The sequence below is a fragment of the Pelodiscus sinensis genome, chromosome 2 (genome assembly GCF_052426305.1).
Source record: "Pelodiscus sinensis isolate ZL-2025 chromosome 2, ASM5242630v1, whole genome shotgun sequence".
Taxonomy (NCBI): domain Eukaryota; kingdom Metazoa; phylum Chordata; order Testudines; family Trionychidae; genus Pelodiscus; species Pelodiscus sinensis.
This window is the reverse complement of record NC_143053.1, coordinates 102731192-102755425: the sequence shown is the minus strand read 5'-3', so window position 1 is coordinate 102755425 and position 24234 is coordinate 102731192. Positions and strand designations below refer to the sequence as shown.

At 46.1% G+C, this 24234-nt stretch overlaps 1 protein-coding gene across 2 annotated transcripts; it reads right to left on the bottom strand.

Annotated features, from left to right (window-relative positions):
• Positions 1-2864: 2864 nt before the first annotated feature.
• RBFA (ribosome binding factor A) lies at positions 2865-23659 on the bottom strand. Of its 2 annotated transcripts, none has more exons than XM_075921118.2 (7): positions 23189-23659; positions 20686-20724; positions 17169-17349; positions 9391-9499; positions 7510-7594; positions 3818-3891; positions 2865-3307 (listed from the first exon to the last, which is right to left on the bottom strand). In XM_075921118.2, the coding sequence occupies exons 1-7, from the start codon at positions 23363-23365 to the stop codon at positions 2905-2907; spliced, it is 1068 nt and encodes a 355-aa protein (XP_075777233.2). In that variant the 5' UTR covers positions 23366-23659; the 3' UTR covers positions 2865-2904. The 2 variants fall into 2 exon arrangements, with proteins under 2 accessions (XP_075777233.2, XP_075777232.1); XM_075921117.2 differs by having other exon boundaries at positions 20686-20728; positions 23189-23652.
• Between the last annotated feature and the right edge of the window lie 575 nt (positions 23660-24234).

Genomic DNA, 24234 nt, shown 5'->3' with positions numbered 1-24234 from the left:
CTATTCCAAAATGGTGTTATTCTTCTTAGAATGAGGTTTACAGAAGTCGGAATAAGCTTCCTGTTATTTCAGAATTATTTTAAAATAATGTTATAGCTGTGCAGTTGCTCGCATAATTATGTTGGAATAACAGCGGTTATTCTGAAATGTCTGTACTGTTAGGGTGTGTCTACATACCAAAGTTAACAAAAAAAGATTCAGGAAATGTTTTTGTCAAATAGATTTCTTACTAGGCCTATTGACACAGAACTCTGAATAATAATTCATTTAAACTACAGTCCAAAAACGTATTTCTCAGATCTCTTAGAAGCAAGGCAAAGACGCCAGGCTGGGGTGTCCAGTCTCTGCGGGTGCCTAGACGAAGGTGGGGTGTCTGTATGTGTCTGTCTGTCTCCTCTGTGTTCCTGGAAGGGGTAGGTGCAGGGGCAGCCAGCCCTTTATGCCGGCCCCCAACCCGCAGAGCTGGCTAGAGTATGCTGTAAAGTGCTCCAGTAGCAATTTAAAGGGCTTGTGGCAGCAGTGACCAGGAGCCCTGGGCTCCTTTGAATGGACAAGCCCTGGGGCAGTTGCCCCCCTCCCTGTTGGCGGGCCTGCTTGGAGGAGTCAGGGTAGTGGAGGAGCAGGAAGTAAATTGCTGGGAAGGAGCCTGGGTAAACTTGGAGGGTTGTTAGGTATGGGTGGAAAAAATAGGCAAGAGGTAGCTTTGGAAGAGATCAGCAGGGCCTTTGAAATAGTTAAAAATAGCCAGGCTTACCTGACATTCACAGGCAAAAATGTCCTGAGGGGAAGCTGAGAGAGGTAAAAGGACTGTACTAGGGATCCAGAATGTATTGTAGCATCTGAAGGCCATCCAGGCAGGGGTGGGCAAAATATGGTCTATGGGCCAGATCTGGTCAGTCAAACATTTCCCTTGGGTCTGCCATGACCTTCTGGGACACTACAAGTTCCACGGTGCAGCAGGGTGCTCAGGCCGCCTACCTGTTTGTCACAGTTCAGTGTCCCAGGCTAGTGGCAGCCAGCTGCTTCTATCTCTATGTGCCTCTTCTGGAGTGGCAAGCAGGGGATCTCCACACACTGTCCCTGCCTCCAGCACTAATGGCTGGAAACTGGCCAATGGTACCTGCAGGAGTGGTGCTTTCAGGCATGGCCAGAGCGCAGAAAGCCGCTGCCTCACTGTGCTCAAGAGACATATTTGCCAGCAGCAGTGAGCCACTTAAGAGTAGAGTGGGACCACCATGGCATCAGGAACATTTGACACAGAGCGGCAGTCAACTCCCCGGGAGCCGGTTCGCGTCTGGAGCTGGCTTCTAACTGTGAAGGTTAATCGATAAGCCCAAGCTTATTGGTTAACTGTGTGCATGGTTACACTTTCACATTCCCTAATGAAGATGCCATGTATGCTGATGGGAGAGTTTCTCTACATCCCTGAGAAACAGTAAGGCTACGTCTAGATTGGCAAGATTTTGTGCAAATACTCTAACGCAAAACCTCTTGCGTTAAAGAGTATTTGAGTAACAGAGAGTCTACACTGGTATGTGTCTTTGCGCAAAAGATGTGCTTTTGCGCAAGAGCATCTGTGCCAGTGTAGACACTCTCTTGTGCAAGAAAGCTCCGATGCCCATTTAAAACATCGGGCTTTCTTGTGCAAGAAATTGATGTTGCCTGTCTACACTGGTCTCTTGTGCAAGAACTGTTACGCAAGAGGGCTTATCCCTGAGCGGGAGTGTCAGAGTATTTGCGCAAGAAGCACTGATTTTATACATTAGAACGTCAGTGTTCTTGTGCAAGTACTCGCGGCCAGTGTAGACAGGTGGCAAGATTTTGCGCAAAAGCAAAATCTTGCCAATGTAGACATAGCCTAGGTATATTGTACATGGAATGTGAAAGTGTAACCAGCCACCCACCCTTCAACATAGTGCTTGTCAACACTGGGAGTTAGGGCGGTATAACTGTCACTCAGGCATATAGATTTTCCAAACCCTGAGCAATGCAGTTATACAACATAATTTTGTAATGTAGATTAAAGCTAGTACATTTTAAAAACACGCTCTCTTTCTCAGTGAAAACAAGGCCATAGGAGAAAGGAGAGTTACAAGAGAAATTGCTTGTTAGCATGCAAATATCAGCTTTTTAAAGTTCTGTAAATTGTGAGCTTTTAATTCTCCACTCCTGCTCACAGTTAGAAACACGAACCAAATGCATACTATAAATAAACGTATACAAGAAAATAAGCGCGTAGGCTATGATTGCTCATTCTACTCCCAACGAAAAAGGTGCATCTTTTGGAGCATGAATGTTGCCTGACTGCATGGAAGTCATGATACTAAGGTGATTTGTCTATTTTAGTAGTTTTGTGTGCAATACTTCAATACTTATACAAGGTTTGTAAAAATAAACCTTAGTAATATGAAATCACAGCACAAAATCTATTAAATCTTTGAGATGTAGGGAAGGTACCTTTTTGTGCATATATGCAAATTTGCACGTAACTTGAAATGTAATTTAGCATATTTCTTTTAAAATATAATCAAGTTCTTTGAACTATTTTCATCTTGATAGTTCCTTACACTTATATCAAGGCAAAGCAAATAAGCTTGTTGGGTGTACATAACGTATTACAAGAAGTTTCACCTCAGTATAATGCTGATAAAGAGTATTTCATATTTCTAATACCATAATTATTTGAGTTCAGAAGGGATCTTCCCACATTTCTAATAATTAGGATTTTAAAATTTGTTTTCTGGTGAAACTTAGTACTATTTCATTAATTTCCCCATGTTTTGGAGAACATTTTAGTTTGAAGACGGAAAGGAGGTGGAGAATAAGCAGCACAGGAGTTGTATTTAGTGGCTAGTCCAGTAAAATTCATTACCAACACTTTATTTTAAAAAAGGCTTTTTAATTTCATTTCAGTTCTGTAGTAGATGGATTTCTGCCATCATCTACCTCTGGTTCATCTACCACTTCCTGTAATTCATTCTCCAGCTCACTATCTTGAGATAATCCAATGTCACCATCCAAAGAATCTTCACTGTATTTGTCCAGTAAATATTTCTGTGGAGTGATATCATTATCAAAGGGATCACTTATTTTCTTCTTTTTCGTTTTCTTTTGCTTTTGTATCTCAACCAGCTGCATCCGCTGTTGCTCTGCCCACCCAATGCCTTCTGTGTCCTTCACCCTTTTCATAGTCTTGTACTCCATTATTTGCTTATTGAGCACTTCATGGTTGATCCCAAAAAGATTAGAGGAGATGGACAAAGCTGATGTGTCAGCAGATGATTCAGTCACTGAAGATGCTGATTCACTGCAGGGAAAACAGGATTTTTTAACAGGCACATGGTAAACTGTACTAAGAAACTTTAAGGCACAATGACCTATACTGAGCTTCTTTAACAGCAGATCACCTCATGAAATCAGGAGATCGGAAAATCCTTTTTAGACTCTCAGATTCCAAAGCCAGAAAGGACCATTGTGATAATGGAGTCCAGTGGATCTCAAATTTCATTGCATCATAATGCTCTTCTGACAACAAAAATTACTACACTAGCCCAGTTGCAGGAGCAAAGCCTGAGCATAGCCAAGCCCTGCAAAGCCAAAGGGTGGCAACCATGGGTGGGGGCCTGTAACTTGAGCCCCACCACTCTGGCTTCAGCCCCAAACCCCAACAAATTTAACTCCAGTCTTGCCAACCCCACTAAAACAGGATCCCAACCCATTATTTGAGAAATGCAAATATTTATTTAAAATCAGATATCCCTAACTGAAAATACTTGCTGCACAACTTCAATTAATAAACAAAATAAAAAAAACCCACCTAAAATTGTTTCCAGCCAAAGTCTCTTTTTCTCCCTCAGGTCCAAAATCCGCAACTGCCAATAACCTATCAATCTGTAAACAGTTGGGGAAAAAAAAATCCACTATTAATACCCTTCTGATCACGTTCAAAAAAAAATAAGCCAGTATGAGACACAGTGAACAGGTCTGTCTCTTTTACATATCAGTGTGGTTGCGTCCCCCTCTGTTTCTGGAAAGTATTTCAAATTGATCTGTAGTCTATATTATTATAAAAGGAGAGGAGCCTGTCATGCCATCTGTCAGAGAGAACATTTGAGAAGTTTCTAGGTGGAGGCAGGTCCCCAGCCCCACCCCCTTTGCTGAGGCCCCACCTTCATCAGGGGAGGGGAGAGGAACGGAGGAGGAGGAGCAGTGAGCTAAGCACAGTGCATGCCCCCCTCACCACAGGGAGGGAAAGAACGTGTGTGCGCGCCCCAGCATCCCTGAAGCAGCAGAAGAGGATACATGACCCAACCCCACTACGCTCCCCTAGGAGCAGCGGGGAGGGAGGCAGCCCCTCAGCCCAAGCCTCCCCGGCTTGAGGAACAGCAGGGAGGGAGGGGGCCATGTGTATGTCTACTGCCACAATGGGATGGGTAATGCTAGTTTCAATAAAAGTCATCCACTTAATTGACAAGATCTTTCAATAAATTCTATGAAATGTCCTGTAGGGAATAATTCTACATTAGGCTTAGAATGGAGTAGATGTTTTCATAGAGATAGTCTATGGAATTGCCAGAAGGTAGAAATCTTACTGGGACCTTTACATCAAATGAAATAATTAATTCATGGTCTACTATAACTTTCAAGGGTTTGGCATATACTGGATGTGGCCCCAAGAGAGAATTTCACTTTTGGTTAATTAAGAACTCATTTTAGATTTGGCTTCATTTCGTTTTTGCATGTCCTTCCCTTTACCAACGTACATGTATTTCAAATATTCTGCCACTCTCTTCCCCCATTTGGAAATTGTCTGTCCCAATCTTACATATAAGAATAGTAGTAGTTGTGTGAGGGGGTTGGTTTTTTTTTTTTTTTAAAAGAGATCAGTCTTTCCAGTACTGTAAATCCTTAGCGCATTATAGGTTACCTTTAGTTGTAAAACTTACCAAATTTTGTAATATTCCTTTTCTGTAATTTTTCCTCTCTAATCAGTCTTTTACTCTTTTTGTATTTTCTTTTTATTAGAAGGTAAAAACAACAGTCTCTCTCTCCCCCTCTTTTATGATTTATAGTTTTCTTCACTGGTGGTTTGATATGTTTTTTTAGTTTATTTGAAGTATATAAAAATGGGCTTGAAAACTAGGTCCTGTAGCAGAGATTTAAAGGTCATTCTGGGTGTTCTGGTGATCACTGTTAGGTTGCTGAGAAAGCCTGGTGTTACTTCTGGAGAGATAAAGGAATTATATCTGAAGGCTAGGACAGACAACTAAATAACCCTAAACTGAACAATACTGTATCTACACTTTGCCGTATTACTACACTTAGTGGTGGCGGTCTAGAAAGTCACTGTCACAGTGGTGGCTTATCCTAATACAACACTTTCGGATTGGGCAACAAAATGGCAAATGAAATTTAATGTTGATAAATGTAAAGTAATGAACATTGGAAAACATAATCCCAACTATATATAAACAATATGATGGGGACTACAGGCAGTCCCCGGGTTACATGGATCCAACTTACATCGGATCACTACTTACAAACGGGGTGAGGCAACCCCGCACTAGCTGCTCCCCCCCAGCAGACCAGGGAGACGCGAAGCTAGCGCCCCCCCCCCCAGCAGACCAGGGAGATGCGGAGCGGCTTTTCTCAGCAGACACCTCATCTTGAGAATAAAGGACTAATGGAAGTGAGGTGTGGGAGAATAAAACTGAGCTCTGGAGAAATGTTTGGCTAGAGTTTCCCCTACAATATGTACCAGTTCCGACTTACATACAAATTCAACTTAAGAACAAACCTACAGTCCCTATCTTGTACGTAACCCGGGGACTGCCTGTAATTTGGCTACAACTACTCAAGAGAGAGATCTTTGAGTCATAGTGGATAGTTCTCTGAAAACATCCACTCAGTGTGCAGTGGCGGTGAAAAAAAAAAACAGAATGTTAGGAATCATTAAAAAAGGGATAGAGAAGAAGACAGAACATATCTTATTGCCTCTGAAAAAAACATGCTATGCTCCCATCCTGAATACTGCATACAGATTTGGTCGCCTCATCTCAAAAAAGATATTTTGGCATTGGAAAAGGTTCAGAAAATGGCAATAAAAATGATTAGGGGTTTGGAACCCATGCAGCCATGTCCACACTATTATTTATTGCATGTTAGCGCCAATTAAGCTAGCACAAGTCTGTCTATGTGGGCTGCTACAAAAAAAAAAAAAATCGCAGTTACAATGTAGACCCACCCTCCCCGCCCAGAGGAAAATCAGCCATTCACTTCATATTCCTATTGCACTGGCAAAAAATGAAACTCTGCCTCTTCCAGATTTCTAGTTGAGCAGTGGATGTTCCTGTGATGTGGATAATCATGATAATTATTTAACCTGATAAATATCAGTGTTATGTCTAACGGTCTGCCAATATAAGTCAAAGGACCCATGAATTAGCTCAATCTTTAATGTTGTTATTCTTGAATGTTAGTCATTCTTCACAAGATTCTAGAGTATCACTGTGCTCTCTAAGTCATGGGACTCTCACAATCCTAATAGTACGTCCACTCACACTCAATCATAATGAATTCCTAAGAGGATATTACTCCTCTAGAAGTACTTCTCCTGGTCTGCAAGCCTGCTGCTTCAACAGGCTGAACTTCTGTGGTTCGGGAATCTCTGACCTGCAACACCTGTGGTCCAGTAGGACCACAGATGTTGCTGGACCAGAGAGCTTCACTAGCAGAGATTGCCAATGGCTGGCAGGACAGCAGAACCAGCGGGGCTGCCGGAGCCTGCAGGGGTGGCAGGCAGCTAAGATGGCAGGGTTGCCTGAGCCAAGCGGGGCAGCAAAACTGGCAGGGCCACCGGGAGCGCAGTGGGAAGGCTGGCACTCCTTTACCTCTTCTGGTCCAGCAAACTCCCTTGTCCGGGATCAGTTAGGTCCCCAGGGTGCCGGACCAGGGAGGTGCAACCTATAGTTAGACATTATCCTCAATATACAATATCCGTGTTTCTATTGGATTCCAGGGATTTAAAAAAATATTAAACAATTGAACCAGCTGCAATGCAGTTAACCAGCTGGCCACCATTAACATTGCTCTGCTTCCTTTTTTGGCATAAAGTTACAGAAACAGTAGTTTCCTGTCTTTCATTTGAGATTATTTGATGTCTCACTCCTAGGTTAGTTTATCTATCTTTCGGCAACAGCTTTAGACACTGTTCTTCTCTTCAGAAGTTGTTGCAGATTAAGTCAGCAAAACTAATGAAAAAGTTAACTTTACTTTCTATTGCCCCCAAAGTATCAAAATAATTCAAGACCCTTATCAAAACATTGAAAAAGCTTGTTGTCAGACACAGGGAATTGTTCTTCGATTTAAATGGTTTTACAGACATAAATGAGCAACAATGTGCCTACTTTAACATTACACCTATTAACTCTTCTGTGTTTTTTACATGTCTCTTCTGGAACACACTGCAACATGTGATGCTTGCATGCCAAGTCAGTGATTGTACTTTACCTCTTTTATAGCTGCAGCTTCTTTGTCTTTAACAAACACTATTGGAGGAACATTTCTCAGGACCTGATGGGTAATCAAATGATGCCTGGAAAAAATAAAATATCTTCAGATACGAACAACAATTACAGCATCTTTAGGGAAGACGCAATATTTGTTAAATAAAAATGCAAAGAAAAACACTGTGAAGCATGAGTATTGTTTGCAAAGCTTACGGGGTATCAGTTCAGATGATAAATTCTAGTATTTCAGAGGAGCATTCTGTTACATAAAAAACAGAATTTCTCAAGTCAAGCTGCAAATTAGATCGATTTTGTTGGATGAAGATGCAGACTATAGGAAAGCTAATGAAGCAAAGACTACCACGATGTTACTGAACAACTCAGTGAAGTGAATGCATGTGTGTCCATAAAGATGTGACATTATAGGGCAGCTGGAGTATTTTCTACTGCTCCCACATATACAGGATTTTCTGTACACCAAAAAGCTTACACAGTTTAACCTTTTTTAAACTTGAGAAAATGAATTCCTTTCCTTACAGCTAAAAAGTTTTCAGGAATATACAGAAAAAAACTCAGTGAAGAAAAGACGTGTAGAAGCTGTAGAAACCATTTTCATATTTAGCTAGAAGCCATCTTGTATGACAGAAACCATTTCAGCTTTTCTCTCAAGCACGTAGACCAGAGTGAACTTTCTGTCACCCCGTGAGAAGAGGCCTACAGGATAGGCTATTGGTGTGTGTTAATTGGGCTGGTTGGGACAGGAGATGTACTCCCTCGTACCTGTCCGCCATCTTGTTGATAAGGCTTTGTTTTTCCAAGTTTAATTAATGATTTCTGTAATTGGATGCCCTGACATCAGACTGTTTGGTTAAGGGGATAAAGATACTAGGATTGACTGTATTAGCAGCCTTACTGGGCCCGACTCTGCTGGGACCACGGTTGGCTCATGCTGTGCTTTATTAATTAATAAAGCTGTTTGTTAGCTGCCTAAACAGAGAGGAGCGTTTTTTGCTTCAACAGACGGGTAAGCAGGTAGTTGCAGATCCTGGATTTTCTGTCTTGTGCTGTTCCAGGCTGCTACTACCTTTTACAAGCTAACGATTAGCAGGAGTGAAAATAATTTACATTTCTTATAGGTGCTGTCATATCACAACCCCCCCCCCCACTTCACCAGTAGGCGGGTGGCAAGAGGGTTGTGATAGGACAGTACCTGAAATAAATTTAAGTGTGAAATGGAGTGTGGGAGGTTCAGGGCAGGGGGCTGAGGTTTGTATGGGGCTTAGGAAAAGGAGGGATGTGTGGGGTGCAGGAGTCAGGGCAGGGGATTGGGGATGTGGAGGGAGGGGTTAGCACAAGGTGCTGAGGGTTTGGGGGCTGCAGGAGTCAGAGTTGGGCAGGTGAGGAGGGGCTCAGAGCAGAGGGTTGAGGTACATGTGGAAAGGTGCAAGGGTCAGAGTTGGGCATGGAGGGGCTTAGGGCAGGGGGTGTGCAGGCATCGGGGGGGGCCTCAGGGCAGAGGTGGCAGGTGTGTGTGTGGGTGCCATTTAAGTAAAGGCAGGGCATTTGAAGCCCCCTCCTTCAAGATTCACACCAAGACGCTGCTTGCTTTTCTTCCTCTTCCCCTCACAATCAGGGATCAAGAGGAAAGAGCACAGCTTGAGTGCCTCACTGCTCTGCCCCCTCCCCTCACCATCTAGCAGCGAGAGGAATGCATGCATACTGTGTGCTTTCCTCTCGCTTCGATAGTGATGGGATGCGGAAGAGCAAGCAGCATCCTGGTATGAATCTCAGGAGAGGGGACTTCAGTCCCTCCCACCATCCCTAAATGGAGCCTTTGTGGGGAAGCTAGGGGCAGGGGTCCGGCCTGGCCTGAGGGCAGTACCTTATAATTGGGGCACTTTTCTGTAAAATGTTTTCAATACGCTCATCTTCCAGTGCACTTTCAGCAGGGTTCCAATACACACGACATGCTGAGAAGTCTGGGGCCAGGGCTACCTGCAAAGTGCACAGATTTTTATAAAAACAAGCTTCATGTAGTAAAGCATTCAGACTCGAGGAAAAAGCAATTATAAAGCGACCTAGTTATGGTATACAAACTTAGGTAGAGAAAGGGTTTTTGTAATATCTGGACAGCACTTAGTAAAAGGCAAGTGCTATCATAATACAAACAAGTCTAGAAAGGATATTTATTATTTCTAGATATAGTTGTTAGAAAGCAGGCACTCGCTGGGAAAAGGAAGAAGGAAAGTAAGCCAAACTTTGGTTCTTTTCAGCCTGCTGTTTCATAGCAGTGTTTTGGAAGAAATGAGATTCTTTCTCCATTATCATTCAGAAGAACCTGCACTGGTACAAAATATGTCAAACTGAATCCCAACTGTTAGTTAATACTATATGAATTTAGATAATCAATGCAGTAACAGTCTTTAACCATCTGGGTTAAATTCAGATGGTTGTCACTTCTACTACTGAAGGATAACAGACAGAAGAAAAACTTAAAGCAATGTACTTTTTCAGAATTTCATTCATATATTTAAAAGTTTCTGTCTGCTATAAATTTCCCCTTCATCCAAGCTAGCAGGCGTCTTAGAGAACATTACTCTGAGATAGCGGGTTCAGCAAAATTCTGCAGATGCAGCTTGAACAACATACGGGTCTCACAAAAAAAAAATGGTTGAGGAAAGAGAGAAGCATAAAGCTATTCATTAAGAGATGGAATTCAAAGGCTAAGCAGTACAGCTTATCTTAGAAACCAATTTTTCTACTAAGTAGCTATCTACAGACATTGGCTAAAAGAAAAAAAATCAATTTGGTAAGAATAAGTATTTTCCCAAAGACTAAAATTATCAGAGTAAAACATGATATAGGATAAGGTAACATTGCTAGTCTCTCCAGCAGCAGAACTGTTTTCCAAGGGACCGGCTAGGCCATTCCTTATTCTCCTTATGCATGCCTGTACCACATACTGTACCATGTGTCCTCCCCTGTAGCCTTTCTCCCTTAAGGAGAGACTCGCTTCTCCAGAACATACACCCTTGATCACTTTGTTTCTTAAGCAGCAAATTGGACAGTCCCCAACCAGCAAATCAAGCCTAATCCAGCATACATTTATGCACATGAATAATTTTACTTATGTGAGTAGTCCCACTGACATCAATTTAAATAGGACTACTCTCATGAGCGAGTACAGAGTTCGCAGGGTTGAACCCTATGTAAGATTTTAAATTTAATGTACACTTAAAACATTTGGTAGGAAGAACAGAATTTTGCTGGACTCTCGAACTTCTTTACACAGTTCTGCTTATTTTTAAAAAGGAAGAAAACATAAGCTAGAAATGATCATATGAAATTATAAAAATATAGGCAGCTCTACCCTGCAGCATAACAACATTTCAGCTGTGTTACATGGCAACAAAGCCCCTAAGCAACATGGTATAAAGATTCTATCCAAAATATATTAAAAGTTGTTTTCCTTGCTTTAAAAACCAAATTCAGTATTTAGAGGCATTTCTCCTGAAAATGCTAGTTCAGTTTCACCTACAAGGTGTAGAGATTATTGTTCAGAAGAGACAAGATCATGGAAAAACAACACGAGAGAGAGTTCTTTAAACACGCAGTTATCTTCTGAAATTGTGAAATACAGGAACATGGAATACTTTTTTTTGTATGGTTTCTTTTTAAGAACACTCCTTGTTGATCTTCTCTACTGGATTGCCAGTCAACTTCCTGCATTAGTGTGCTCCTCTCCAGCAGAGCTCTTTCTGAAACTAGACTCCAGTACCTTGATAATGTGGGGTCCAAGGACTTTTACTTTACAATCCATTGTAGGCTATTATATTTCTCTCACTGAGAAATGCTCTGTGGGTGGAAAGAGGTAACTTTAAATTTTTGGACACAAAGTAATCTATATTATTATAAAAGGAGAGGTGTCTGTCATGTTGTCTGCCACAGAGAACATTTGAGAAGACTTGAGAAGTTTCTAGGGCACGGGTGGGCAAAAGGGCCTTCATGGGCCAGATTTGGCCCACCAAGCAGGTTGATCCAGCCTGCGGAGGCTCTACTGCTCCTCCGCCCCCAAGCCAATTAGGGCTGGGGGCAGGGAAATGCATGAAGTTTCCTCCGCCCTGCCAGGAGCATGCGGCGCTTCAAAGCACCGCATGTTCCCAGCAGGGCGGCAGGAGGCTTTGAGTGCTCCCCCGCCCCCAGGCTCTGATTGGTCTGGAGGTGGAGGAGCCCCTTTGCCCCCCCTTCCCACTAAGCACCCATTCCCCTGGCGATGGGAAGGGACTTCCCGTGCTCCCCCACTTCTAGACCAATCATGACCTGGGGGTAGGGAGCATCTTAGCCCCGCCCCTTCCTTTTAAGGCCCCACCTATTCCAGTGCACCTCGGGGCCACTTCAAAAATTTTTGAAGTGGCCCCTGGCAAAAAATTATTGCCCACCCCTATTCTAGGGGGAGGCAGGCCAGTCCCCAACCCTAGCTACACCCTGCTGCCTCCGCTGAGGCCCCACTCCCACCACAGGGAGGGGAGGAGGAGGAGCAGAGTGCATGCACCCCCTTCACCACAGGATAGGGAAGAGTATGTGTGCTCCAGCATCCCGGGAGCAGCAGGGAGGGAAGAGGTCCCATGGCCCGAGCAAGCAGTGGGGAGGTAGGAGGCCATGTGTGTATGCCCCCCCTTACCACAGGTATGGGAAGAGCCCTTGTGCGCTCCAGCATTCGTGGAGCAGCAGGGAGGGAAGAGGCCTGCAGGTTCTCCCTGCTGCTTCCATAGCAGTGGGGATGCAGAGCCACATGTGCCCCTGAGAACAGGGTGCCCAGTAAGTGCCTTACCCCAACTCCCTCACACTCAGACCCCACAGCACACCCATGGCTCAGCAAAATCTTTAATTCAGTGTACCCCGTTTTCCAGAGTTGCCAGATTAGAGGTTCAAGTGTACTTATGTGCCAAACATACTAAGCTTCCGGACTGCAACACACTTGTAGCTATATATTAATATTAAATAACACAAGTTTTTAATTGATTTAATATAAAAAAGCTTGCAAACATATTAGTCAAATTATATCAATACTGAAGTCTCTCCCCTACAATTGCTATCTGTGGGACAGCCCACAGTCTGCAATAAGAACACCATGGTCTCTTCCTTCATTACAAAACAACAGGGCAAGCATCTTCCAGCAAAGGGAAAACCCTTGCAATCAGGCTAGAAGGAATTACAATATACTTCCTCAAGACCACAGAGGACAATATCATTTCTGCAATGTGCACACATCTTTACAGGACTTGAAAAAAGTCAGTTCAAGATTCAAATCCCAATTCATCTTCAGGTACTAGGACGCATTTTCACACCAAACTTAAATGTAGTTCTCTTAAAAAAGTACACAACACACACAAACCTGAATTTTCCAGGATATGATGATATTTTACTGGTTAGACAATATAAAAAATGTATTTCTAGGCCAGGGTTGAGTGTTTTGGTCTTTGTGTAAATCTCTCAGGAAAAGGGAGAGATTAACCCCGGTCGTGAATTATGGAACAGTACTGATGAGGATGTATCCTCTTTTCCTAATTGGAAATCTGATGGCCAATACAGGACTATAAGAGTTGCAATGAAGAGTGGTAATAAACAGAGGATCCTCCAAATATGAATCCAAAGCAAATGTTAAGATTTTTCAGAGCTCACTTCTGCACACACCATCTTGCCCCACTCCCAGAGGAAGACAGAATAAGCATAAGACATGCTATAATATGTCAATATCAGTAATTCCTTATATATATATATAATTCTATCAGGAGAAAAACCGTTTTATGAGAACCCCTCTCTCAAATTTTGAAAAGTGTTAAAAGACGCATTAGCCCCCACAGAGATTCAGAAAACCACTTAGGAACACAGGAATCCCCCAACAAAGAAGATATAAGGAGGAATAACAGGTAGTTCGATTTAGGGCTTTAATTCGAAATACCGGGTCCCTGCCACGTGTAGACGCGGGCAGTTTGTCCGGACTTGTAAATTTCAAAAAATGGCGACCAGCCGGGAAGATACAAATCAAGCGCGGGATATTTAAATCGCGGGCTTGATTTGCAACTTCGAATGCCTACATTAGCCTCTCTAGTTCGAACTAGGGGGCTAGTGTAGACATACCCTAAGAAACTTGTTACATGTAATTCCTTATCTTAACAGTAGTTTGAATAATAATCTCTCACAAAGTGGGATGCCTCCCTACTTGGGCCTGATCCTTCTTAATATTCAGTTCCAGGTGGTTGCAGTAGACATCTTAGATGTTAAAACAGGGGTGCCCTGATGTCTGACAGTAGTACCTGCTATCTGGTTCCCCACCTATAGAGTTTTTGCCCAAGGTGAGAATTCCTTGTATTCCAGTTTAAACTTTTTCATACTTCCAGTGAAAAAAAATACAGCTGTTACAAGTTCTCCCCTTGGGGTTATGTCCCCCACACCCAAAGTCATAACTGCTTCCACACACCGCTGGCCACGGCTCCATTCTAATCGGTCTCTACCCTCTTATGTCAATGTTCACCAATATATGTTTCCAAACTGGTCTGACGGTCAAAACGCCTGGTGGCCTCACCCTCGGCGCGTTTGCTTGGTTCGCCCCAGGGACGGGGAAAGGGGATTCGGGCCCTCCCTCTCTCCGAGCCCCAGCCCAGGGCCCTAAGGCGGGGACCATAGTCCCTGCTCAGTGGAGGGGGCCGTAGCCTCTAAACCCCTCCACTCATGGGTTCCACGGCCCTGCCCTGGGCCACTTCTTTCCCCGTCCTGTGTTTAGTTCTGGCCTGTTGGGTCGGGGCCAGGACTCACCACTGCCATCCCGTCCCATGTCTCCCCGCAAACCGCTCCGTGCTCTGGTCTCTACTCCTTCCTGTCTGCTGGTCTCTCTGCCTCTCCTTCCTTCCTCCCCCTCTTCCGCTTCCCCACGCCCTTTTAAATTCCCCGCCGTGGCATCCGGGGACGGCCCTCCCCCAGCGTCCCCACCCCCACCCTTCGGCGCCCCCAGCGTGACGTCACGGGCGACGTCATCTGCGGGCGGGCCGCGTTTCCTGCTTTGACACCTGCGCTCCCCCCAGCTGCTCCCTGACTAGGGCTTCCCAGCGCATTCCCGTCCCCACTGAACCCCGCCCCCCCGGGCTCCATGCCTCGGGGTTCGGGGTTGCTTCCAATGCAGGGCGGAGGCGCCCCGTCACAACAGCATCCATCAGATGACCTGGCCACAGGAAAAGCAAGACTATCCATAGATCATTGTCCCGAGTACCAGACCATTAAGCTCTTTGAGTACAGGCAGTCCCCGGGTTACGTACAAGATAGGGACTGTAGGTTTGTTCTTAAGTTGAATCTGTATGTAAGTCGGAACTGGCGTCCAGATTCAGACACTGCTGAAACTGACCGCCAGTTCTGACTTACATAGAGAATCAACTTAAGAACCCCAGGCGTCCCCAAGTCAGCTGCTGCTGAAACTGATCAGCAGCTGATTCCAGGAAGCCCGGGGCAGAGCAACTCTGCCTCGGGCTTCCTGTAGTCAGCGCTGGTCAGTTTCAGCAGAAGCTGACTTGGGGACGCCTGGGGCAGAGCAGCTGGGGTGCTACTGGACCAACCCAGCAGCACCCCATCTGCTCTGCCCCAGACGTCCTGATTCAGCCGCTACTGAAACTGACCAGCAGCGGCTGAATCAGGACTTGGGGCAGAGCAGCTGGGGTGCTGCCGGGTTGGTCCAGTAGTGCCCACGGGCGCTGCAGGACCAATCGGCAGCCCCCAGCTGCTCTGCCCCAGAGTCCAAAACAAAAGCCTGGTCTGCAGGGGGGGGGCACACTAGCTGCGCCCCCCCCCAGCAGACCAGGGACACGGGGAGCAGAGCCGCAGCGGCAGCGGGGTGCCGCGCCTCTGAGGCTTTGCTCTGGCAAAGCCTCAGAGGCGAGGGACCCCGCCACGGCTGCGGCTTCAGTCTGGGTGCCTGTGGTCTGCTGGGGACGGCCCCCAGCAGACCACAGGCACCCGGACTGAAGCCGCAGCCGCGGGGGGTCCCGCGCCTCTGAGGCTTTGCCAGAGCAAAGCCTCAGAGGCGCGGGGAACCGCCGCTGCTGCCGCTCCAGTCTGGGTGCCTGTGGTCTGCTGGGGACGGTCCCCAGCAGACCACAGGCACCCTGACTGAAGCCGCAGCCGCTCTGGCAAAGCCTCAGAAGCGCGGGAACCTGCCCGCTGCTGCCGCTTGGGTCCCGGTGCCTGTGGTCTGCTGGGGACGGTCCCCAGCAGACCACAGGCACCGGCACCCAAGTGGCAGCAGCAGCGGTTCCCGCGCTTCCGAGGCTTTGCTCTGGCAAAGCCTCAGAAGCGCGGGAACCCGCCCGGTGCCCCTGGTCTGCTGGAGACGGTCTCCAGCAGACCAGGGGCACCGGAGCAGCTTACGAACCGGGCTTTCTCGCCCCGACTTCCGGGGCGAGAAAGCTCCGTTCGTAAGTGCGGATCCGACATAAGTCGGATCCGCGTAAGTCGGGGACTGCCTGTACTACTAATGGCCCTCACTTAGCCCGTCTAGATTAGTAAAAAGCTTTATACTTCATATTTCTAACTTCAAATACAGGAATGATATATGCACACAAACAGAATATACACATTCAGCAAATTATAAATTAAAATATGTTACATGAGATTTTTGCATAAAGTATATTTGAGTTATGTCATATTCCTATTCATAAGAATATTTCCATAAAGAATATGTCACAGCAGTTATACCAACCAACTGCATTTTTGCCAGTATAAACTGTCCCACAGGGAGCCGTTTGCAGGCATAGTATATGCGCATAGCCATACTGGCAAGCATTCCTAATGTAAACACAGCCTAAGTCTCTGACCATGTGCTGTAATCCTGCCAGGCAAACTGCTGTTCCCTCACTGAGCATCATGGAAGACAGTGACATCTACATGGTGCAGCAATTTATCCGCTTAGATCAGAATGCAGGACTGGGGCCTAAAAGTTGTTTTTGAATACAGTAATTCCTCACTTAACATGTGCCCACTTAACACGTTCCCGCGATAGCACCATTTTTTTTTTAGGGAACATTTTTCAAACAACATGACCCCGTCCCTGCAATAACACGATTTCCCCTAGGTCTGGCCGGTGGCCAGCAGCTGTGCGAGGCTTCCCCTGCCTCCTTACAAAACAAGTGGAGGTTTGCCGCTCACCGTGCAGTTCCCCGGTGACCCCCTTTGGCCAGGAACTGCACTGCAAGCAGCAAACCAACCAACTTTGTAAGGAGGCAGAGGAAGCCCCAGGCAACTGCTGGTGACCGGCCAGCTGGGGAAACCCAACTGCCGGCCGCAAGCCTCCTCCCCTGTCCTTCCCTTCCCTTCTCCAGAGCCAAACACCTCCCCTCCGAGCCATAACCCAGTCCTCTTTCTCCCCCAACCTTACGTCCCGGTCCTAGCTGCTAACAAGTGCAGGCTGGAGCTGCGAGCGCACGTGCGCTTGAAACGCAATCCCCACCTTTTCCATTATTTTCAATGGGAAAATTGACCCCACATAACACATTTTCACTTAGCACGATCATTTCCTGAAATGTATCTACTGTGTTAAATGAGGAATTACTGTATTGTATTACCTTGTCGCACACCTTAATCAAAATGGCTTTGCATGAGCTATAGCTTTTGTACTTGCCTTGGTGAGTTCCAACCTGAGGTCATAAACCTCTTGACTGATTTCACAGGTGCTCATCAAGTCCGTCACAGCTTTATACAGGAGGGAGTTTAAGACCCTTTTGCGTATTGTGTCTTCTTTCCTAGTTTTCTGCTGAGTAGTCTTTAGTATAGTGGCCAACCGGGATGATTTGTACACCTTTTAAAAACAAAAATATTAGCTAAGAAATAGTCTAGATAAATGTACAAAACTTTTTGTAATTCTACTACTTTTCAATTTTATCAGTAAATACGTGTGATCTTAAAAAGTATTCTATTCAAGATTTATTTTGCAGCTTCTTTAATGTAGCCATGTTCAGCAAATCTGTGTTCTAAAATGGAGTGAATATAATCAGAATTTTTTAAAGTTTGCTTTTCAAATTGCACTTTAGATAAAACCTAATAGGTTAGATTTTGCAGTATCCAGGAAAATAAGTGCATAACATGCTTTTCGTAGAATAATTTGAACATGAACTTTCCAGTGACTGAAAAACTTGTTAATGATTCTCCTCTATAGGCCACTGATTTTAATTTGGAGCCTATCAGTAGGAAATTAAAACAATTACAATCAGAAGGTTGCTAAAGAAGGATTATCATGGTTAACTTTCTTGTGGATAGTTATCCACAGCCTAGGGATGTGAACGACTAGTCGACTAGATATTTCCACCTCCCGCACCCTCCCCCCCCGCCCTGCCCCTATCAGAAAGAGGCAGCAATGAGGGGGAGAGGAGGAAGTGCTTCAAAGTGGCAGCTCTACATGGAGCCCAGGGCCAGAGGGGAATCCTCAGCTGGCCCTGGGCTGCATGCAGTGTTTCAAAGCGGCTGCGCCGCATGGAGTCCGGGGTCAGCTTGAGTCCCCTGCTGGCCCCGTGCTCCCCGCAGTGCTTTGAAGTGTAGCAACAACGCTGGGGAGACTATTCGATTAGCTGATTAATCTAAATTTAACATCCCTTACCACAGCCCAAGAGTCTAGATGGAAAACTTATGCTTGTTTGTAAGGGAGACTGGGTAGGGGAGGTCAGGACCATCCCTAGGGAGGTACAGGGCCTGTGTCAGCCCTCTCCTCTGCCCCAGGTCTGATCCTGCTGCTTCCCTGCTCCACCTCTTCTCCCAAGCCCGTGCCCCTGCTCTGCCCCACATCTTCCTGGCCCTGCTCTGCCCTGCTCCCATCCCAACCTTCACCCAAAGTCTTCCCCAAGTGACACCGCCTGGGAGATTAGTAGAGGGCCTGGCACTGGCAGCAGGGTCAGGCCCAGCCTCACCGGCAGCAGGGCAAAGCAAAGCGACTGACCCTAGTCCGCTCTACTCTGCTAGCTACCTGCCATGTTGCTCCGCTTTCCATCACCCCGGTTGAGTGCGGGGTGGAAGCGCAGGTTGGGTCCATCCCTCCCTCAAGCCCTCTCACCGGAGTACAACATGGCTGGGCGCCAGGGGAGTAAAGTGGGCTGGGGCCAAGTCACTCCTCTTCCTGCCAACACCTGTGATTTCTGGGATGGGCCCAACCTTGCTGCCAGGCTCCCCGATAAACCTTCAGGCTGCCTGGAGCCCCCAAAACCCAGACCCATGGCAGTTGCCCAGAACCGTCCTATGGAAAGAATGGCTGTGCATGAAGTAATATCTTTTCTTGGAGCTACTTTTATTGGTGAAAGCTTTTGAACTACAGAGTACTTTCTTCCCCAGACCTGAAGATGAAGGGAATGTCTGAGCTATGTTTATAAGCCTATGTGCTGAAAACCAGCACCACAGTTCTAGTAAACTCTTCACATGCTTAACTCAATGCAATTTGAAAAGTCCCCATTGATTTAGTAACACCGTTCATACACCTCTGCAAGACTGCCGCTTAGAATTGAATATGTATAAAGATTAGGGATGTAAAAAGTTGTTTAAAAAGGTAACTATGCAATCACTAAACATCTTAGTGGCTAAGCTGCAGCAAAACCTCTCCAGGAAGCCACAGCACATAACCTGCAGCGACGTGGCCGGGTCAGGCCGACTCCGCCACAGATAGGGACTGTTTCAGCCAATCAGCCGGAGCAGCACCTGCCTGCAGTGGGCCCCACGGGGCTGAAGAAGCGCCCCTGCCCAGGGCAGGCAGCAGCTGCTCCAGTCCCTACCCATTATCCAGAACCGGTAAGTCTCACCCTTTAAGCGTGAGGCTTACCGGTTAACCTTTTACATCCCTAATAGAGATCAGGCATGAAAGAATGGCCAGGATAGCGCCACCTTAGACAGAACAGGAGGTCACATACAACCATTTTTTAAATAATAACTGCAAGGCTAAAATGTGAGCTTTTCCAGTGAGCCTCAGACAAGAAAATTCTAGAAACTTTGTGAAAATTGTAACCAGTTGGACATGACCCTCCCCCCACCTCTGGCGTCTAACTGGGCATACTCCTCTGCTTTCCCCTTGTTAGCCCATAATATTTACATTAGGGCCGTCCGTTTAGTATGTCACGTAATTCAATTTATGGTAGGTTTCTGGTTACTTACCTAGAAACCATATTGCTTATATGAATATGGATGTAACCTGTGGAATGTGTGCGAGGTGTGAGTGAGAAATACCCAGCCAGAACGGCAGTTTAGGATCCGTGACCTTTTAAGGTAGACAAAGACCCTGCAAGCAGATAAATTAACTGAGAAGAGGCCAGAAAATCCCTCTCTCGGACAAAATGTAATATCACAGCAGAAACCTGGGACAGGCCCAGAGAAAGTAAAGCCTCCTACAGATTCAAAGGGATCTCCCAAGGAACATCATGGTCAAGTTTCCGGGAAACTGATGCCTGGCCAGCACGCCAGCCACCAACGAAATCAAAAGTAATCTACATTGCACTTGCAGCCTGCCTCCAAATTGCCAGCATGTGTGTGCATCCTTATTCTTAAGAATTTGTACCAATAACCAACCCCAAAAGAAATACCGCTCCAGCTTACTCTTTGTCCAGGTTTATTCCTCAGCAGGTCTGAAGAAGTGCAACAAAAATGCTTGTAGCTTCTGTGACTAGCATTACAAAACAAAAAACCTACACCCCACAAAACAAACAAGATGATAAACACCAAAAACTTGAAACTAACAAAATGTGTGTGAAGCTTAAATCAAACCAATATTTTCTGCAGCAATCTTTCTTCTACTCTCTTATAACATGCCTGATTTAGGTCTCAGTTTCTGTTGTCAGAGCTTCAATTTAATGGCATTATGTGTGTAAAAATACTGATGTGCATAAGTGTTTCCAGGATTAGAACCTAAAACTAAACTCCTTAGGACAGATATTTGTCTTCCTAGGTTTGTAGAAGACTGGGCACATTTACAGCATTGTAACAGAACAATACTGCTCTATCTATTCCATAGATAAAGAGATTGCTAGTCTTTATTTCTAAAATTCTGATGTTTCTTGGTAGTAAATAAATGCATTTTAAAAGTTGCATATGCTTATAAAAGCATACATTTGCCCCACTTGACACAAAGATGGCACTTCTTTAAACTCTCAAAATTTGCACTTACCAGATGAGACCCCAATGTAGGGCTGTCATACCAAAACTTCTTTCTTTTCAAAAGAGAAAAAAAATTAGACATACATGTATACTTAAGTGCCATTCTCCTCTGGAGAAATAGCTTCATAAATAAAATGACCCACTAAACTGAACGCTGTTAAAATTGAACGTCGACCATGGTACTCCTTGTCATGAGGAGTAAGGGAAGTGACTTCCAGCTGTGGGAACGGCAGCAAAGTTTGGCTTAAAGTATGTCAACTCCAGCTATGTTATTTATGTAGCCAGAATTGTGTAACTTACGCTGACCTCTCCCTGTACTATAGACCTGGCCGAAGAAACTGAAAGAACCTAACACAGGGGTTCTCAAAACAATTTTGTTGGTGACCTCAGACTGCAGCCATCATCAACTCTTGCTGGTGGCCACTCTGACCATTTTTCTTAAAATATCTGGTTAACTTTAGGAAAAGGAAATAAATGTACAGGTCCAAATCGTAATTTATCTATGTAGGTTTTTTTTTGTAGACTCAGTAATAAAAATGACTACAGTTGTCTCTATTTCCTTTTTGAACCCAACAGAATAGAAACACAAAGCGCTTTGCATAGTCTTGTCCTTTTTGTTGTTTCTTGCTTTGGTTGAGTTTTCTTTTTAGACTTATTAGCTACTAAGTCTGCATCTGTGAAAAGTGATATTTGCATGTTTGTTAATATTACTTTTCTCAGCAACAGACATGTTAGTTAGCAGGGAGGTAGTGAAAAGTTATATTAATAAACATACAAATATTACTTAACCCTGGCAAGCCAGGAGAGAGGAGGAGTGGGGAGAATTAAGCCTTGGATGGAGAGGTAAGTAGGGCAGCAGTGAGGGATGAGCCAGATGAGGGAGAGGCCAGGAATGATGGTGTTGGTGAGCTCAGGACCAGCACCAGAGTCCAAAGCCCTGTGGCTTGGGGACAACTCCCATCTCTGAGCAGTGGAAGCCTGGAGCCCCACAGTTGAAGCCTGCCACACCAGGGTTAAAGCCAGAGGCCTGGACCTCACTGCTCCTGGAGAAAGTGGGTCACTCATACTAGTGGGCTCCAGAGTGGTAAGGCCCAATCCATGTTGGTGGCTCTGGGGAAGCAGATTCGTCTTTGCCTCCCTTCCAAATCATAGCTCAAGAGATTGTGGCCACCCAAAAAAAAAAGGCCTTTCTGGCCACGTGGCCACATTTGAGAAATGTTGAGTCCTAACGTGTCTTTACAAATAAATTTAATCAGGGACCGCAACTATTAAAATGCCTTACTGTGGTTATTGCAGGATCATTAGATTTAAGGTGATTAGACTTACCTCCACGGGTGTGTCTACACTGCGCAAAAACTTGCCAGCTGTCTACACTGGCCGCTTGAATTTGTGCAAGAGCACTGACTTTGTAATGTGCAAAAGCACGTCTATACAGGGCATGGATGCTTTTGCGCAAAAGCACTTTTTCTGCAAAAGCATCTGTGCCAATCTAGACGCTCTTTTGCGGAAATACTTTTAACAGAAAAACTTTTCCGTTAAAAGTATTTGCGCGAACTCATGCCAGTCTAGACGCAGCCCATGTGTACTACCATTCATATGGCTTTGGGATAATTACAAAACACAGGGCTGTCCATAGCAATGCTGGTGCCCTACGCAGACCAGCACCTGCACTGCTCCCCATGGGAGTGGGGTCACTCTGCAGAGGAAGGGGTTACTGAGGCAGAAACTGTAAGGCACAGGATCACTACAGGGCAGGGATGCTCACCTGCAGTCTCAGGAGCAGGTGGCAGGTATAGGCAATAAGAAGAGGCATATGCCGACAGGCCTGAGGATTCAGGCAAAGCAACAGGTGACTGGAGAGATGCAGCAGTTGCCCCTTGCACCACAAAAGGGGGAAATGCCACTTCTCTCCAGCCAGCGGCTCCTCCTGAGCCCTCGGGTCCACAGGCTCACACCACTGGCCACCACTGCAATTTGGTGCTCCAGATTTCACTGTGACCCACACAGCTAAGTAGTTAGTGTATCAGTAGGAATAGCCCTGACAAAACATCTATAATGCACGTGCCCTAAATTACCACGTCCCTCAACCTTAACCCCACGTTAGTATAATTTGTGTCCGCAAATCCTTTTAGTTTAGGAGTTTAGCAGTCAGCACACGCTGTAGATTAAGTCACTCGGACTGCAAAAAAACATAGGGGTAGGACGCAGCACTGGCTTCTCTCCTGAAGTTTTGAAAGGCACCTCCCTGGGGCAGTGGGCGCAAACCAGGAGAAGCCGCCCCGCAAAACGGCTTAAGTGTAAACAACAAGAAAGCAGGGGGAGGGAATTCAGGACACGGTTTAATATCAACCGAGAAGGGTTCACAGGAGACTTTTGAGGTGGGACCACTAGACGAGACGGCCTCGTGAGGTCCCTTCCCAAGTGTCCCTGCACGCCGCGGGAAGGGGGCGCTGAGGCAAAGGCAGGCGCAGCTCCGGGGGAAAGGGGATCCCGCGGGCAGCCCGGGCACTTACTTGGTTTTGGAAGCGAATTTTTTGAGCAGGTTCTTGGAGCCGCAGAGCCCGGCGGACCCGTGCAGAGCCCGAAATCCGCCCGCCAGCAAAGCGCCCGCGCCGGCCTCCGCCCCGCCGCCGCTCGCTGGGTTGCGCCGCTGGGCCCCGCCGGGTGCGAGCGCTCGCAGCTGGCGCCATAGGGGCCCCCCGCCTGCCCCCCACATGCTGCAGCGAGCGCGCCGCGCCTGGGACACTGCAGCCGGGCGGGGAGCTACGGCCTGCCCGGCCTGAAACACTGTAAAGGAGGCGCTAGGCCAGCCGCTGGCGGAGACGCAGCTGCGCCCGCCCAAGCGGGAGGAGGAGCCGCTGCTCCCCTCGCAGTTGCTCTCAGCTCCAGCCGGGTCCCAAGTTCCCCCCAGCAGGCCTGGCCTCTGCCCTCCACCCCTCAGAAAGGAGCCTTGGGCCTGGCGCTCTCAGCCCAGGCTCCTGAGCTCAAAACGAAATATAGCCCTGGAGAGACCTAGCCTGCTGAGCACTGGGGCAGTGTGAACCTAGATCTCCCCCCCTCCCCCAGAGCTGGCTGCATTCCTGTTGAACTAATTAGATTTAGAAAGTGCAGGATCAATCTGTCACTTTTCTTATACACATGCATAGGCATAAAGGGGAACATGGCCATAAAATGCCCCTTATTCCTTAGTGCAGATACTCTGAGTCAAGGGAAGTAGGCACTGTGGGTCTGTTTATCCATCAGCATAGCAGTCAAGGAGTGAGCCTTGCACAGGTATAGCATTTGTATTCATAGCCACAAAAGAGAGCTGTGGATATCCAGGGATTTGCAGTGCCCTACAGCTTGATGGGGAGAAGGTATGTGAAATATGGAAAGCCTTTCCTGCATAGGGGTGCCAGAAGGTTTCAACAAAAATACCAGACACACTTGACATTACCTCACAATCTACTTTACATCTTATTTAGAAAATACCAGACATTTATATTTTCTCAATTTGTTTCCTGAGCAGAAAGCTCAAATATTGGACTGTCTGGTTCAAAACCGGAAACCTGGCAATCCC

Excerpts from the sequence above, each read along its gene's own strand:
- RBFA (XM_075921117.2), bottom strand. The coding sequence starts at position 23,391 with ATGTGGGGGGCAGGCGGGGGGCCCCTATGGCGCCAGCTGCGAGCGCTC. Across the intron at positions 17,350-20,685 it reads CTACATTGGGGTCTCATCTG|GTGTACAAATCATCCCGGTT; the intron begins GTAAGTGCAAAT and ends TGTTTTTAAAAG. Across the intron at positions 7,595-9,390 it reads AAAAGTGCCCCAATTATAAG|GCATCATTTGATTACCCATC; the intron begins GTACTGCCCTCA and ends TATTTTTTCCAG.